This window comes from Saccopteryx bilineata, chromosome 10, assembly GCF_036850765.1.
Source record: "Saccopteryx bilineata isolate mSacBil1 chromosome 10, mSacBil1_pri_phased_curated, whole genome shotgun sequence".
NCBI lineage: Eukaryota > Metazoa > Chordata > Mammalia > Chiroptera > Emballonuridae > Saccopteryx > Saccopteryx bilineata.
The window spans coordinates 69,372,041-69,390,825 of record NC_089499.1 but is presented as its reverse complement, the minus strand read 5'-3'; the positions used below and the strand labels follow the sequence as shown (position 1 = coordinate 69,390,825).

The 18,785-nt window shown below is 40.9% G+C and overlaps 1 protein-coding gene across 1 annotated transcript in view; it reads left to right on the top strand.

Annotated features, from left to right (window-relative positions):
* TAFA1 (TAFA chemokine like family member 1) overlaps positions 1 to 18,785 on the top strand; it is a 608,302-nt gene that overhangs the window by 431,879 nt on the left and 157,638 nt on the right. The window contains exon 3 of the mRNA XM_066244831.1: positions 16,596 to 16,736. Within this exon, the coding sequence (XP_066100928.1) occupies positions 16,596 to 16,736 (141 nt within the window). The remainder of the gene's footprint in view (positions 1 to 16,595; positions 16,737 to 18,785) is intronic.

Here is an 18,785-nt window from a genome sequence, read left to right as displayed (position 1 = left end):
CAAAATAGCACTTTGGTTTAAAATCAGTGAGTATGAGATTTCCAGAGAGGGGGGTTTCTAGAAGAACTAATACCCAATCCTCAGCCCCTAATCACAACTGAATGCCCCAGTGTTCATGCATCCATGCAAACATACCTCCATTCATGCTGACCTCTGCAGAGACTGTCCATTAAGTGAAGTTCACTTCTAGCACAGATGGTCCTGAGAAGGGATCCCCAAACTTTTTACACAGGGGGCCAGTTCACTGTCCCTCAGACCGTTGGAGGGCTGGACTATAAAAAAACTATGAACAAATCCCTATGCACACTGCACATATCTTATTTTAAAGTAAAAAAACAAAATGGGAACAAATACAATATTTAAAATAAAGAACAAGTAAATTTAAATCAACAAACTGACCAGTATTTCAATGGGAACTATGGGCCTGCTTTTGGCTAGTGAGATGGTCAATGTGCTCCTCTCACTGATCACCAATGAAAGAGATGCCCCTTCTGGAAGTGCGGCAGGGGCTGGATAAATGGCCTCAGGGGGCCACATGTGGCCCGCGGGCCATAGTTTGGGGACCCTTGGTCCTAAGTAACTCAACGTCTGCCTGGTGGCCAGACTAAGTGATTTTGGGTGGCCTTAGATTTCTGATCACATCCAGGCAGCCAGAGAGAAAATGAAACCTTGTTTATCATCTTGATAAACGGTCCCTTTCAGTGCCTCTGGATACTTTATGTAACTTGGTAGAGTCAAATACTATTAAATTGTCATCACTGTCAAAAGAAGTAATAAGTTTTTCTACCTGAGTCATAGTTAATGATTTCTGCAATGTGTAACACAAATCAGTTTCTGTTTGCGTTCTTTCCCCCTAAATGTGTGTTTTCTGATCTCCCTGGCTATGAGTACGAGGCACAGAATCATGATATAAATAAATATATACTTTTATTATTACCTCTCTGCTAAACCAATAAAATACCAAGATGACAAGAGTCAGACTCTCAGCTTTGGTGAGGTATATGCATAAAAGAGGAAGTTAAGCATATTTATTTCATTCTAGTTCTTAAGGAAAGCAGTTTTGAAAGATGGTTTCACCCTAGTTACCATTAAATATATTTTCAGAAGTTATTTAAATACTTTTTTTATCAAGTGAAAGGAGGGGAGATAGAGAAACAGACTCCCACATACGCCCCAACCAGGATCCACCTGGCAATCCCCATCTGGGGCTGATGCTTAGATTAACTGAGCTATCCTCACTGCCCAGGGCCGATGCTTGAACCAATCAAGTCACTGGCTGCAGGAGAGGAAGAGAGAGAGAGAGAGAGAGAAAGAGAGAGAGAGAGAGAAGGGGGAGAGGGAAGGAAAAGAAGCAGATGGTCATTTCTCATGTGTGCCCTGACCAGGGATTGAACCTGGGACATGCATATGCCAGTCTGACACTCTATCCACTGAGCCAGCCATCCAGGGCCATTTAAAGATTTTTTTAAATTTTATATATAGAGAGAGAGACAGAGAGAAGGATTGAGACAGAAAGGGAGATGAGTACCATAAACTCATATTTGCAGCACCTTAGTTGCTCATTGATTGCTTTCTCACATGTGCCTTGACTGGGGGGCTACAGCCGAGCCATTGACCCCTTTCTCAAGCCAGCAACCTTTGGGCTCATGCCAGCAAACATGGGGTCACGTCTATGAACCCATGCTCAAGCCAGCAATCTCAGGGCTTTGAACCTGGGTCCTCAGCATCCCAAGTCAATGCTCTATCCACTGAGCCACTGCCTGGTCAGGCCACTTAAGCACTCTTAAGGAGGTAATATACCCCTTTTGTTCTCATCATCTTAAAGAACAATATATTTGTCAGATTAGGCTGTGTTAAGCTGTAACAATAAGCCACCCCAAATCTAATTAGTCTAAAACAACAAAGATTTATTTTTTTTGAATATGCAACATGCCCATTTTGGTTCAATAGCGCAGTTGTGCTTATAGAATTTACTTACACTAGAACTACTGGATGCTTCCCAAAATGGGGGTGGGCATATTCAGGTCCATCAGCCAAATCTACTCACCACTGGCTGCCAGCTAAGAATGGTAAATACCTTTTTCAGTGGCTGAAGGAAACAGAAGAACAGTATTTTGTGACATATAATTACTACATGAAATTCAAGTTTTAGTTTCCATAAATAAAATGTTGCTGTCATACAGGCACACTCATTTGTTTACAGATTTTCTTATGTCTGCTTTAGTGTTACAACTGCAGAGTTTTGGTCATTACCACGAAGACCAGATGGCCAATAAAACCAAAAATATTTTCTGTCTAGACCTATCTAGAAAAAGTTTGCTGATTCTGATCTAAAATATTTCTGGTTGCCACACCAGCAGGAAAGGGTCCTGAAGGGTCTCCCACAGGGAATTCAAAACTCAGTTTGGAAGTGATACATTATTAACAATAATCACGTGGCCCACACCTGATAAAGAGGACTAGGAGCCACCACAAGCCCAGGAAGAGGAGAACCAGAAATAGTCACTTAGAAGCCCTAATTGCCGCCCTAGCTAAAAGGAACAGTAGCAAGCATACGATTAGAAAACACTTGTTCTTATTCTTCAGAAATTGTTGTAAAGGCTTTGATCCTCACAACAACTTCATGATGTAAGTACTATTATTATTTTCTCTATTTTACAGATGAGGATACTAAGAATAGAAACCTTTAGTGGTTTTCCTGCAGTAAATAGAGCTAGTAAAGGGTGTAGGGTAAAGATAGTATTTAAACCCAGTCAACATGCCTCCAAAGTCCCAGCCATTGACACTGCACAGACCACTTCCTCACAAAATGCTTAATTATAAAATTCAGTAGATATAAGCAAAATACTCATTTTAATGTTTGCATAACAGATTTCCATAATGCTTAATCATTCACTTTGGAGTTTGCAAGTATTTAACCCATGGATAGAAGGAAACTCTAATATCTGTAGATTTTCATGTGGTTCTCCTACACGTTCCAAAAAAAGGACTTAATTTAAAGCCAGCAAGAGGACCCCCTCGTGTGCCCTGAACACTAAAGTGAGAGAGCTTCTTCCAGGAGACAAATTTTACAGCTACTCCTCCACTGATTATCTCAAATTGCATCCTGATCTTTTTGTCTTTTCTTCTAAGCCAATTCAGGAATGTTGTTCCATGGGCATGTTTTTTTTGTTTTGCTGGAGAATGCATGTCATAAAACAGTTGCGGATTACAAGTGATGGATTTGGAATCATCATATTGCCTGCTTTATTTTGGTGACTATACTTTTATGGTTTTGTAATGTATTTTGTGTATTATCACTGGCCATGTTCTTTTTAACATCCATTACCTGTGAGGCATAATAGAAAAATTTCATTTTTAAAAAAAAGTTTTCAGTTATTGTTGGGCTTCCTTCTTCATATTTCTGCTGATGTGCCATTAAATAAATGTCATCAAGAAACAGACCAAAAATAAATAAATACATAAGAGTGCATAAGGCAAGGATGCACTGTAGACCATCCACAATTGCATGAAGAGTTCAGACATTTGACAGGATGATCCTGGGGCCTTACAGGTAAATTCGTCCATTTTCCAGTCTTTCAGAATCCTATCCTGCTACCAAAACTCATGTCAGATTTTAACTGCCTAAAGCATTGTCTTTAAAATTGAATTTTTATATTAATAAAAAGACTGTCATCTCTTATTTATAGTGTACCTACTCTGTGCTGCTCAGTGTATTTATTACTTTCAATGCACAATCTCTACTGCTCAAACATCCCTTAAGTTTTACCTTAAGTTCACCCAGCAAATGATCCTGATTATTTGAAATATCACTTAAATATTAATATATTCAACCTTTCATGACAGTGTTTTAGATAATTTTAGAGAAATTAATATAGTCTGATGAGTGGCTTATATACAATAAGATTGCCTGTCTCTTTTCTAAAAATTGTTTCCACATTGTTCCCAGTCTTGAAGGTGAGCAGCAGAGAAGTAAACTTGATAAACTATCACACAGCTGGACTAGTGATGTTGGTTGAAGCATAGAGTTGGGAGACATGCAAACGGGATTTAGATTGAGAATGCTGCAATTTAGAGGAGAATAGTAGACATATACATATTTTCCTAGGCTATATTTGATTTCAACTCTTTCCCTAATCATAGTAATAGAATATAGATTTATCTATTTATTTTAGACCATGACCTAAGGAAGCTAAAGGGCACTGATGCTCTGATTTAGTTTCCAAAAACTTACATCCAGGGCGAGTGGCCCACTTCATGGTAGAAGCTTCTCCTCCCATTGTTTCACCAGTCACCCAGCCTTTGAGTGGTTTCCTTACTGGGCAGTTAAGTCAGTCTGTGGTCACATTAATTTGTGGTGTATTGCAGGCAAGTCCAGATCAGCAAGCAAATTTGATGGGGAAAACAGACAGACAGAGATGCTGTGTTCTTACTTTACTTTAACAAAAATTTCAGGCAGAGACGAGAATAACACAAAAGTATTCTAATACTCAAACCATTACTTGGGTTCCCTTCCTTAATGCTATCCAAGGCATCTTTATTAGGAAAAAGAAAAGTTCTAACGTATTTAAAGACCAGAAAATAATCAAGGATATCCTTCTTGTTACCCCATTAGTGCATCTTTGAGTAAAATTAATTTCCATGTTGCTATTGCAGTTATTAAAAATGATTTCTGCAGGAAAGTTTCAATATATTCAATGTATAAGCCATTTTCATTTTTAAAAAATATAAAGGAAAATTTTAGGGGATGGGTGTTGACTTTATTGTGGTATACATTTCTTTTATAAATCTTATTTTAGTGGGATAGTGAGGTCTAAATATGCTTCCCCAATCACTAGACTGCAATGAATAGAGCGAAGGGTATGAGGAAAGGTCTATGATGGTGAAAGGAGAAAAAAATGCGGAGTCCATTTTTTCCCACTAATAATCATGATCTAGTCAAAGATTTAGTTCCCAGTAGTATTACTAACAGCAGAATATCTTTTAGCGCTTACTCTGAACCAGGTATTATTATAACACTTTGCCTATACTTATTTAATTTTTATACCCATTTAGTCGCCGAAACAACCCTATGAAGTTAATGCTCTTATCACCCACCTTTGACCGAGGAGAACCCTGAAGGGTAGAATGGAAAATAATAGAAAGCAGCAAATGCAGGACTTGAACCTTGATGGCCTGCCTCTAGCATCTGTGATCATATTCATTATGCAATGCTGCCTCACACATGGCAATTTGTTCCATATATATATTATATAAATATATATATCTGTCTTCTCTGTACCCTAGAGCCCTAGGAAGGAGAAGATGGTAATTTGTTTAATGTAGGACATAAATAAATCAAGCAGCCATCTTTCCCTCCTTGACCAAAACATGCTTAAAGATTCATTAGTGTCCTTCCTGTCGATGATTTACAAAGACACTTGGAGCAGCCTTCCAATCCATTGGTCAATAAAGCATTTTAACAGTCTTAAATATGCATTTTTGATATCCCCTACAATAAATTTCCTGAGATCTATTAATAAGACCTTGATCAAGAAGTCCTATAAAAGTGAATCTCAAAAAATCTGTGTTTCGTCTCACAAATAATAGTTTTAACAAAAATCATTTGCAACTAAGTAAAAATACAATGGTCTGAATAATCATATCAGACTTAACATTCCTTAGTCACATTTTATTTATTTCCTCCAAAAGTTGGTTAAGACTGAAGTTTTCTTGTGGTTTCTGTTAATTACTATTCCATTTTTCAGTCTTTTTATGTAGAATAAAAAACTCACTTGTGCATTTTGGTTCTACTCCAAACCAATGTTCAAGATAACTTTTCTTGAAGGTGTAGATGGTCAGTTCTTTGCAAAAGCTACATTTATCATTCAAGCTTGTTTTCTGAAAATCTTGCATATGGATACTCAGAGAAAATTGCTTCAAAAGAATTAATTGGTATTTAATTTTTTTTCTTTTTCCTCCTTTTTCTTCTTTATGTCTCTTTTCTCACTCCTCTTCCTTTTTTCTTCCTCTGTTTCTTCCCTTTCTTTCTTTCCTCATATCAATCAGTCATTTAATCATTCAATCATTTACAAATGTGTATCTGCCTACACTTATGCCAGGCACCAGGAATAGAGAAATAAATAGGATATGGCCCCTGCCTTTATGGAGAGTCCAGCCCGCTGGTCGGCAAACTGCAGCTTGCAAGCCACATGCGTCTCTTTGGCCCCTTGAGTGTGGCTCTCCTGCGGGATATCATGTGTGGGTGCTACCTTAATAGGGAATGTACTTACTTATATAGTTTAAGTTTGAAAATTTGGCTCTCAAAAGAAATTTCAATTGTTGTACTGTTGATATTTGGCTCTGTTGACTGATGAGTTTGCCGACCACTGGTCCAGCCCAACAGGATAGACAGGCAGTGGGACAGTTATTCCAGAAGACATACCACAAAAGAAAAGTTCAGCTTATTAAACGCACACGATGAGGGTCAAGAAACAATCTTTGGGAAATGGGTTTATTCAACACATAAGTACAGACCAGACCTGGATCCAGTACTAGGGATAAAGTAGTGAAACATAAAAATGGTTGCTCCTGCCCTCTAAAGAAGACCACCTAAAGAAGACCTAAATAGTAAATACAAAGGTCAAAAAACATACAGGGTTAGCCTTATGGTACTCTTTTCTTTTTAAAGGATAATTTTCTTCTACTCCAACTTTACATTCTCTCTTAGCATCTTATTTCCCAGAAAAGCTGGTGTGATCATTTCTAATTTCTTGGCTATGTGTGTTTAGTCATGGACATGAATCCCTCAACGTCAAAACACACTACTGAATGGCAAGTTCCCTGGCAGATGAAAAGTATTAGACAGTAACAATTTTCCATGAGTATCTATTCTTAAATGGCTGCTCCTGTTTGTAACACAGAGCAGTCCAGATGGAGAGTATAAACTATTTCTATTAGATGTTTATTCTGGGGACAAACTCTCTTTTATGATATCTATCTTTAAGTTTTTTTTGCCATCTGCCTGCCAGTTCTTCCTGCCCTCATCTTTTCTTTTCATCATGACATAATTGTCATTTCTTTTAAAACTCTTTTTAAAAGAAATGTTATCCTTATCAATTTATCTTCTTTATGTTTACTCACTTGAGTAAGGCAAGATAGTAATATGTTGCACTGGGAAGGGGCGATCAGTACTAGGAGCAAACAGGGCTTGGCCTTTTTTTTAACTTCTCTAGCTCCAAGAGAGTTGGTACTACCAGAAATAATCTTGAAATGCCATTATTTATTTTCTTTTAGATATCAGAAAATTTTCCTTCTTCTTAAAAATAGGTTTTTATAATGTACTCAGAGCTCTGACAAAGAGAAAGAGCAGAAGGAGAAGGAGAAAGCTGCCCAGCGGAGCTTCCATGCAGGGACCTTCCCACCACCATCTAACACATCGGATTTCTTCAGACAGCTTGCACCATCCAAATAATTACTGCAATTACCTTCCAATCTGAAAGAACATGGGACTACTTATAAGGCTAAATTTAGGCTACAAAGATAATTTCTTATATATTATCTTAGATGTGTTTTCTATAGACAACAAAACATAAGAAGAGAAACAATAATCTAGAAAATTGAAATATGATAAACAACCTCCATACTGCTTGTTTCCTGTGCTGTGACATTAGGTAGGAAGTTACCTCACTATCTTGTTTGTTGAATCTACAGATGCTGGATGCAATCCAGAGAGGAAGCCATTTCACAGATACCCATAACCAAAAATGGGAAGTTCAATTTCCTGAGCACCCAATGACTTTGCTTAGAAAGGCCATAGATCATCCTGAAATTATTGTAACTTTGATTGAGATAAAAATTTACAAATGGGTTGGTACTGGCACCAAAGAAAAGTCAGAAAGTCATTTACATGACAAATATTCTCATTATGATTGTGCTATAATCTTGACAGTTAGGTTTCAAAGACAGTTCATTAAGTAGTCTTTAAAATGCAGATAAAATATATTTAAAGGGACATTTTTTTAGTTCCCAAAAAAAGTTAAGACAAACCTATCTTTACTTTACATTTATTGGGGAGAAAGCTGGTTTTCAAGCCCCTTTTTTTTTTAATTATAATTATATTTTTTTAATGGGGCGACATCAATAAATCAGGTTACATATATTCAAAGATCAACAAGTCCAGGTTATCTTGTCTTTCAATTATGTTGCATACCCATCACCCAAAGTCAGATTGTCCTCTGTCATCTTCTATCTAGTTTTCTTTGTGCCCCTCCCCCTCCCCCTTTCCCTCTCCCTTTCCCCCCTCCCCCCGTAACCACCACACTCTTACAATGTCTCTTAGTTTCACTTTTATGTCCCACCTACGTATGGAATAATGCAGTTCCTGTTTTTTTCTGATTTACTTATTTCACTTTGTATAATGTTATCAAGATCCCACCATTTTGCTGTAAATGATCCGATGTCATCATTTCTTATGGCTGAGTAGTATTCCATAGTGTATATGTGCCACATCTTCTTTATCCAGTCGTCTATTGACGGGCTTTTTGGTTGTTTCCATGTCCTGGCCACTGTGAACAATGCTGCAATGAACATGGGGCTGCATGTGTCTTTACGTATCAATGTTTCTGAGTTTTTGGGGTATATACCCAGTAGAGGGATTGCTGGGTCATAAGGTAGTTCTATTTTCAGTTTTTTGAGGAACCACCATACTTTCTTCCATAATGGTTGTACTACTTTACATTCCCACCAACAGTGTATGAGGGTTCCTTTTTCTCCACAGCCTCTCCAACATTTGCTATTACCTGTCTTGTTAATAATAGCTAATCTAACAGGTGTGAGGTGGTATCTCATTGCAGTTTTGATTTGCATTTCTCTAATAACTAAAGAAGATGAGCATCTTTTCATATATCTGTTGGCCATTTGTACTTCCTCCTGGGAGAAGTGTCTGTTCATGTCCTCTTCCCATTTTTTTATTGGATTGTTTGTTTGTTTGTTGTTGAGTTTTATGAGTTCTTTGTATATTTTGGATATTAGGCCCTTATCTGAGCTGTTGTTTGAAAATATCATTTCCCATTTAGTTGGTCAAGCCCCTTTTTAGTCCCATCTTTTAAATAGCCAGCAAATTAGGATCACAGGTAAGTAAGACTTAAAAGTCTGTCCCAGAGCATCTTGAGAAATTCTGTCCTTGTGATTATAAAAGAAGTCCAGAATTTTATTTCTTTTCACAGAATTTGATCAGCTTCTTTGATAACTGTGTCTTAGGTAGACAAAGTAAACATGGACTCCTGATATAGCCAAGAACTAAAAATCAGATAACATTTGGAGGGGGACATATCTTACAAAGTTACTATGCACTACTATACCAAAGACATTCAGCCTCCTCAAAAAAAAATGGAGAGAGATGAAAAGCATCAATTTTTTGTTGCAGCACCTTAGTTGTTCAGTGATTGCTTTCTCATATGTGCCTTGACCGGGGGGGGGGGGGGAGGCTACAGCAGACCAAGTGACCCCTTGCTCTAGCCAGTGACCTTGGGTCCAAGCTGGTGAACCTTGCTCAAACCAGATGAGTCCGCACTCAAGCCAGGCGACTCCGAGGATTCGAACCGGGGTCCTCTGCATCCTAGTTCAATACTCTATCCACTGCGCCACTGCCTGGTCAGGCCCACGCAGTTTAATTGTGCAAAACTCCATGAGAGATTTGTGATTTATTTTTTCATCTTTTCAAATCAATCATTCCTCCATCCATCCATTCATCCATCCACCCATTCATTCATCTATCCATCCATCCAACCAACAAATACTTGTTAGTATTTCAAGGAGTGGATCATTAGATAAGTACAGTTCTTTTCACTTTTTCCTTAGCAGAGGGAACTCAGAACAATAGATTGTTATACTGAATGTTAACAATGAAATAACTAGAGCTGCTTTGTCCTTTCCTCCAATGGATGTAACTGAGTTCTCTCAGATAATCTATAGAGCCTCACAAAGCATAACTTGAAAACTTCCAGTTAAAGGACCACAGATGTGAACTTTGACCTGTCAAAGATCCAGTATTTTTGTTTGACAACACAAATCAGTTGACCCAGGTTTCATGATTAGGAGAGATTAAAAGATTAAATTTCTGGCCCTGGCCAGTTGGCTCAGTGGTAGAGCGTCAGCCTGGCGTGCAGTAGTCCCGGGTTCGATTCCCAGCCAGGACACACAGGAGAAGCGCTCATCTGCTTCTCCCCCCCCCCCTCCTTCCTCTCTGTCTCTCTCTTCCCCTCCCGCAGCCGAGGCTCAATTGGAGCAAGGTTGGCCCAGGCACTCAGGATGGCTCCATGGCCTCTGCCTCAGGTGCTAGAATGGCTCTGGATGCAACAGAACAATGCCCCAGATGGGCAGAGCATTGCCCCCTGGTGGGCATGCCGGGTGGATCCTGGTCGGGCGCATGTGAGAGTCTGTCTGACTGCCTCCCCATTTCCAACTTCAGAAAAATACAAAAAAACAAACAAACAAACAAACAATTAAATTTCTCTGATTAATTATGGCTAGACCAGTCACAAATATAAGGAATCAGGATATTTGGGTATGATTATGTCAATTAGACTTGCTTAATGTTAGGGTCCCATGAACCTCAGAGACCTGGTCTGAGCTCCACATTGGCAGACCTGGGGGTTCAGTAGATATAATTGAAGCCTTAGTTCAACCTAGGATGACCACATGAGCTTGTTATTTAAAGCAACACCTCTCTGGCTTCCAGTGGTCAAATCCATCATTTGTAAGCCTGAGGAAAATGTGATCTGGTGTCATTGACTTTATATATAAGGTTTTAATGAAAATGGAGGGCCTGTTAACTTCCAGTCACTGATCTCTCCTCCCCTTTTCAGAGGAATGGCAGCCTGAGAGCCAGGGCAGGCCTGGGAATGAGCCCTGTGTATGAGGCCAGAGGGCCTGGGCTCTGGTCCAGATGCTGCCAGCTACTTACTAGGTAAAACATGGGCAAGTGTTTAAGCCACTCTTGGTTTCAGTTGCCTCCTCTGCAAAATAAGGGTAATCATAACCTAACTGGGCTCCTGCGAGCAAAAACTACATTGACATTTGTAATGTGTTTATCATGGTATCAGACACAAGGCAAATATTCAATAAATGGTTAGCTTCTATTACTACCAGCATTAACTATATAACTATGTCATTAGGTTGACCTAAGTCTGCATCCTCACTAAAACATGGGGGTAACAAGAGTCCTGTTTCTGTTTTTGAACTATTTTGCCAGTTAAGTAAAATGTGTATTAAAGGCACTTTTTAATCCTTCATAATATGCCAGACAATATTTAATAAAGAAAACAACAGCCTGACCAGGCAGTGGCACAGTGGATAGAGTGTCGAACTAGGATGCGGAGGACCCAGGTTCGAGACCCCAGGTCGCCAGCTTGAGTGCGGGCTCATCTGGTTTGAGCAAAAGCTCACCAGCTTGGACCCAAGGTCTCTGGCTTGAGCAAGGGGTTACTCGGTCTGCTGAAGGCCCGTGGTCAAGGCACATATGAAAAAGCAATCAATGAACAAATAAGGTGTTGCAATGAAAAACTGATGATTGACGCTTCTCATCTCTCTCCATTCCTGTCTGTCCCTATCTATCCCTCTCTCTGACTTTCTCTCTGTCTCTGTAAAAAAAAAAAGAAAAGAAAAGAAAATGATAGAACCCTGCCCTTGAGGAGATTCCATTCCACGGAAAAAAACACTCAGACAATAAGTATAATTAGTAAGTAAATTATATACTGTATTTGAAAGTTACAAGTACCCTGGAGGTGGGGTTGGGGAAGAAAACAAAATGCTGTCAGGAAATTATGATTTCAATGGGGCAATCAAATATGCCTTTGAGAAAATGACATTAAAACAAATATGTGGAAGAGGTGAGAAAATGAACCAGGAGGTACACACTGAAACACCTGTTAGTCAGGGCAACACCTCCTTGGGTTCACAGCAGCCCTCAGGAGGGTCGTGCCCACCACATCTAGGCCATGGCCCTCTCACTGCCCCCCCCCACAAACATTGTCCCTGAAACAGAGAGAAGAGTGGTAACAAATTAAGACATAACTTGGCCCTGGCCGGTTGGCTCAGCGGTTGAGCGTCGGCCTAGCGTGCGGAGGACCCGGGTTCGATTCCCGGCCAGGGCACACAGGAGAAGCGCACATTTGCTTCTCCACCCCTCCGCCGCGCCTTCCTCTCTGTCTCTCTCTTCCCCTCCCGCAGCCAAGGCTCCATTGGAGCAAAGGTGGCCCGGGCGCTGGGGATGGCTCTGTGGCCTCTGCCCCAGGCGCTAGAGTGGCTCTGGTCGCAACATGGCGACGCCCAGGATGGGCAGAGCATCGCCCCCTGGTGGGCAGAGCGTCGCCCCTGGTGGGCGTGCCGGGTGAATCCCGGTCGGGCGCATGCGGGAGTCTGTCTGACTGTCTCTCCCTGTTTCCAGCTTCAGAAAAATGAAAAAAAAAAAAAAAATTAAGACATAACTTGATTGGAAGGTCAAAGGACAAGTTAAATAATTAACCTTGATAACCATTCTAAGCAAAGTGTCAGACTTCCTTTCAGAAGTTTTTCATCAATAAAGAATGACTACTTGTGATTAAAAAAAAAAAGTAGTATGAGTTTTTGAGTCAAACACACCTGAGTAACACCTGTGTGATATTCGGCAGGTTACTCAACCTCTCTGAGCATTGTGTTTTTATCTGTAAAATGGGTACAATAGCTGTACAATTGCTGTGACGTTTATTATGCACTCAGTTCAGAGCTCGCTAAATGACAGTGAGCACTGAGCTGACACCAAACTGTCCTCCTGGCTCATCTACAATTGTGCGGGGGGCGGGGGAACTGCCTTTGGGCTTCCAACAGCCACATTGTTGTCCATATAACTCAGTGCAGTAACTTAGACAATCTGGTAGGTCTGTCCCTAGGTTGGCTGCACTGACTGTAAATCAAATAAGGTTCAAGTCACATCCTGTAGCTTTCATATGCTTTGTGCTGCTTTTAGTCATAAATATTGATCGAGTGTTGTATTAAAGTCAAATGGTTACTTTTAAATTAGTGGTATTTTCATGAAGTATAGAAACAGCTATTAGTAATGTGACTGAGGGAACTTGCAGCTGGCAATGACGAGCTAAAGTGACCTAACTGTAGGTGTCTGTGTTAAAAAGTATAATATGCAAATAGCACTATTGTTCCATTAACTCTACCCCCAATGATGGACATGTGGCGAGACTGAGGTTCTCTTCCAACAATCCAAGTTCAAGCCTCCTTACTGTGTGCTCACACTCTGCATTGGCCTTTTGTTTCCTCTTTCTGCCAACTTGTACTTCTCTAACCACTGCTGAAAACAGCAGCTTAGTTGGTCACTTAGTCTAGAGCAATATTCAGATGACATCAGTAATTGGCTTTAAAACACCCATTTGTGCTGCATTGCAACATAGAATCACAACAAAGTCTGTCCCTGGAGATGGAAGCCTGCTCTAATTAAATGCTATTTCAGGGCCTCAGTCCCACCTACTCTTCAAATGTGTTTTTTTAAATTCCCTGACCGGGACTTCTGGTCAGAGTAGTGTTGTAGGTAAATACTGTGTTCACCTCCTCCCATGACCACATCAAAATTACAACTCCATTATAGAACAACCACTTGAAGGCTAGTTGAACAGAATCCTGTAGCTAAGGATAGAAAGCAGACGCCACATGGAGGCTGGGGAGAGGGGCGGAGACCTGAAGTGCTGGCCCCATGCCCACATGTGCCATTAAGAGTCAGGAGAGGTATCTCAGCTGCTGCAGAGGCCCCCGTCCCAAACTTAGCAGCTTTAAACAGAAAACATTATCTTAGTTTCTACGGGTCAAAATTCAACTTTTCTGGATGGTTCTGGCTCACGGTCTCTCACGTGACTGTAGTCAAGAACCTGGTACTTACATTTTGGTGTTACCATAATGTTTCGCTCCATAAGACACACCTGACCATAGGGCACACCTAGGGTTAGAAAATAAGAAAAATAAATATTCTGAACCAAATGGTGTGTTCAAATATTTAATAAAATACCATATTTTTCACACCATAAAATGCACAGGCGTTTCCCCCTCCACTTTTTGGGGGAAAAAGTATGTTTTATGAAGCGAAATATATGGTAATTTTTACTAATTCACTTATTCTTTAATTCATTCAAACAACAGTTACAGAGTACCTACACCAGTTGTTGACAATAGAACTGTGAGGACACAAGCAGTCACCTGGATTCTGACCAAGCTTACAGCTTGCTGGGAGTCACAGACTTTAAAATTGTATGAGGAAATTTCAGAGACTAGAAACTGGTGCAAGTGAAGGATATTTAACTGGGGAAATGGATTTGAGTTGAAGGTAGAGTGTGGAGGGGTAGGAGGTTGGAAAAGAGTATTCCAAGAGAAATTGTATTTGCAAAGCTTCTGAGGCAGGAAGGAGGGATGTATCCCCAAAGAAATACAGTATCAATGTGTATTATTACTGTAGGTAGCATATATGGTCGCTTTACTCTGTGTCAGGCTCAGTGCTAATCCCTATACATCTGTTATCTTGGTTTATACTCACACAACCCTATGAAGCAGGTTTCTTATTGTTTCTATTTTACAGAAGAGGAAACTGAGGTACCCATATGGTAAGTGATAGAGCTGAGATTCAGAATAAAACAAGCTGGTTTGAAAGCCCAAACTCTTCCTTCCCGTCAAGGGAGACAGGATTAGTCTGCCTTAAGTCAGAGATTTTCGTTAGTGTTTCTATCATATTAAACCAGGGCTTCTCAATTTCAGCACTAGTGATGTTTGGGTTAGATAATTATTTGTTGTGGAGGGCTGTCCTGTGCATTGTGGATGTCTAGAAGCATCCTTGGCCGCTAGTCATTAGATGCCAGTAATATCCACCCTTCACCAGTTATGATGATTAGAAATGTCCCCAGATTTTGTCAAATATCATTGGTGAGGAGGACAAATAGCCAGATTGCCCAGACCCCAGTCCTGCACTGAGAAACACTGAGTTACGTTGTATGTCCTCAGAACAGGTAGCATCTGCCTTCTGTCCTCCTTCTTTTCTCCTCCCCTCCTCTCTTTCCTTTTTATCAATGTTTCAGAAGAGCTCCCATTATGGGCCTGGATACAAGTTCCTCACAGTAGATAATACCATAACGTGTATATGCTGGCTGCTTAGCAAATGCTTGCTGCATTTCTGCCAGCTGAATCCTAAATACCAAGAATCATAAATGTTATAAACCAATTTTGGTCAAATAAAAAACATTTTTTTCTAAAATGCAAAACTTGACGTTGTGAAAGTTAACTTCTGGTTGTTGTTACTTGGACTATCTTTTGTATCCCTGGAGAAGTGGCTTAGCTGATGTCCTGCCGGCTGGAAAGTCCCACCTGAATGCTCACAACTCATCTGGACAGACCCAGCAATGTGCCCATGAAGAAGCTAGAGGAGACTGACGTACTAATTATTAGGTTGCCAATAAATGTTGATGAATGCAGGACTGACCCGGAATAATTAAGTGAAGCCATATGTCTTGGTCTCTAGTTTGAGGTGCCATTTAATGCACATACCTATTTTTCCCAGTGATGATTTCTTTTCTTTTTTTTTTTTTTTTGCAATTTTCTGAAGCCGGAAACAGGGAGAGACAGTCAGACAGACTCCCGCAGGCGCCCGACCGGGATCCACCCGGCACGCCCACCAGGGGGCGACGCTCTGCCCACCAGGGGGCGATGCTCTGCCCATCCTGGGCGTCGCCATGTTGCGACCCTCCTGGGTGTCGCCATGTTGCGACCAGAGCCACTCTAGCGCCTGGGGCAGAGGCCACAGAGCCATCCCCAGCGCCCGGGCCATCTTTGCTCCAATGGAGCCTTGGCTGTGGGAGGGGAAGAGAGAGACAGAGAGGAAGGCACAGCGGAGGGGTGGAGAAGCAAATGGGCGCTTCTCCTATGTGCCCTGGCCGGGAATCGAACCTGGGTCCTCCGCACGCTAGGCCGACGCTCTACCGCTGAGCCAACCGGCCAGGGCTTCCAGTGATGATTTCTATTATTTCTGGATGAGATCTGGATTTTGGAAATGACTCCCAGTTAGATTTTCTATTTAACTCCACTTTAGGGTGGGCAGGCAGTGGGAGGGAGAGCTAAATCCTGGGCAGTTTTCCTGCCCCTGCAGGTGCTACATCACTGGAGGGTCATGTGCTTGTCATCAACAGGATCTTAGAGAGTTGTAAATCAAAGCTAGCAAAAGAGTGAGCTGCAGGACAGAACACACGTACATCAGGCAGCGTCTTTACCTTGTGGCGGCTCCGGCAGTCCCAGCGCTCCTACCTTTCGGCACCGCGGCCGAATCGCCCTCTTAGGGGCTCCACTTGGGTGCCTCTGCTGCAGTGATACCTGTTGTCTTCTCCAGATTGCACAGGACTGAACATAATCTTGTCTACATGTGTATATACATGTTACAGAGAGAGGGTGGTGGAGAACCCCATAGGAATTACACCTCCCAGGAACTACTTTTATCATTTTTCTCACTTTCCCCAACCCTTCCACATATATCCCCACAGGCCTAAGTGGCTGCTGAATGTCCTCTAATGGATTTCCTATTCATTCTCTCTTGCCAGAAGGAGGGACATGCGAGGTGATTGCTGCACACAGATGTTGTAACAAGAATCGCATTGAGGAGCGGTCGCAAACAGTCAAGTGCTCCTGTCTGCCTGGGAAAGTGGCCGGGACCACCAGAAACCGGCCTTCCTGTGTTGATGGTGAGTAGCTGGGTTTACACCTCTCTTTAGGTGTTCACCATGCATAATATATGTTTCTGTTTCATCTAAATATGTCTTAGGATAATGGGCAAGGTACATCCAAAGTGCTAGAAAGTTATGCAGATGCCAGCCCTCTGAGTACAGTTTGAACTCTTGTTTCTCTGGTTTTCAGATTGTTAAATAGCTCTATTCTAACATTTTTTATACAATAAATTTGAGGGTCCAGCTCATTTGGGAAGTAGTTTTATATTGAGGTTTTCTATCATGATAATGTGATAATGTGATAATGTGATAATGTCCATAAAAAGAACAGTGCCTCACATTCCTTTAACATGTATATCATTAGCATTTACTGAATGCCAATCACTGTTCAGATGTTCATATCCATTCACATTAGAAGTGTGCCCAGCTCCGTCCTATATTCCTTTCACACATTTAGTCCTCTCAACAATTCTGTATTAGTTATCTATAACTTTGTAACAAATTAACCCCCTCCCAAACTTAGCAGCTTTAAACAGCAAACATTATCTCAGTTTCTGTGGGTCAACAATTCAACTTCTCTGGATGGTCCTGGCTCATAGTCTCTCTTGTGACTGATGTCAAGATCTGACTGGTGTTAACACGGCTACTCACATGGCTGTCGGCAGGCGACCTCAGTTCCTTGCCACTATGAACCTCTCTGTAGAAGTTTGGCCTTCTGACAATATGACATCTGGCTTCCTCAAGAGTAAGTGATCCAAGAGAACAATACAAAAGCCACATGACCTTTTCCTTTATGATCAAGTTCATAAGTTACACTTAATTATTTCTATGATACCCTATTGGTTATACAAGTCAGCCCTATCTGTTCAGTGTGGGAGTGTACTATAGTGCTTGAAGACCAGGATTCAGGGCTCACTGGGCCAGATACACTTGCCTCCATTTTAAATATGGACAAACTGAGGCTTAGAAGGGTTAAGTAATGTTTCATTGGTGCCATGGCTAGGAAGTCGTAAGCTCAACTAATTCTTGATCCCAGAGTAACTAACTAATAATACTAAGTCTTGAACACCATCTTTAAAGTAATTTTATATGCTCTCTCAAACAGTGAGTCCAAGATTCAAAATACCACAAATTTCTCTTCCCATCTTTACCTTTTCTATAGAGCGAGGCATGAGTTGATCTTCGAACTCTTCAGTAAGGGAATGTGGACTTAGAGAAATGCGTCACATGCTTACAGTCACACAGTGCGAATTAGAACTTGAACCTCTCAGCTGAGGGTTCACTCTTCTACCTCAAGATATAGATATAGCCTGACCAGGCAGTGGTGCAGTAGATAGAGTGTCGGATTGGGATGCGGAGGGCCCAAGTTTGAGTCCCTGAGGTTGCCAGCTTGAACATGGGCTCATCTGGCTTGAGCAAAAAGCTCACCAGCTTGTACCCAAGGTTGCTGGCTCAAGCAAGGGGTTACTCGGTCTGCTGAAGGCCCATGGTCAGGGCACATATGAGAAAGCAATCAAGGAACAACTAAAGTGTCAAACGAAAAACTGATGATTGATGCTTCTCATCTCTCTTCGTTCCTGTCTGTCTGTCTCTATCTATCCCTCTCTCTGACTCTCTCTCTCTCTCTCTCTGTCCCTGTAAAACAAATAAAATTTTTTAAAAAATTAAAATTATAAAAAGAGTAAGGAAAGTAAGATATATATATTAAAAAACACCTTCTAGATTGGCTCATGTTATGTATTTTTATTATGAATTATTAAATGGTTAGTAAAGAAACACACTCAAACTAGATCAAGCAAAGAAGTTATTTTTAAGAAAATTCTGACCTTTGTTTCCTTCATTATTCTTTGTGTGGACTGGTTCTCTCTTTAGGGGTTTTAGCTTTTACTCCCCCATAAGTTAAGGGACGGTGTGAAGTTTTTATCCTCATTGTTCCTACTCTGATTTCACTCAACATCATGGTATATATCATGTCTGACTCAGGTTTTATGTGTTAAATGCATTTTCTAAAAACACTAAATATGATTGGCCCAGCTTAAGTCATGTGTCAGCCTTTGCTCAATCAGC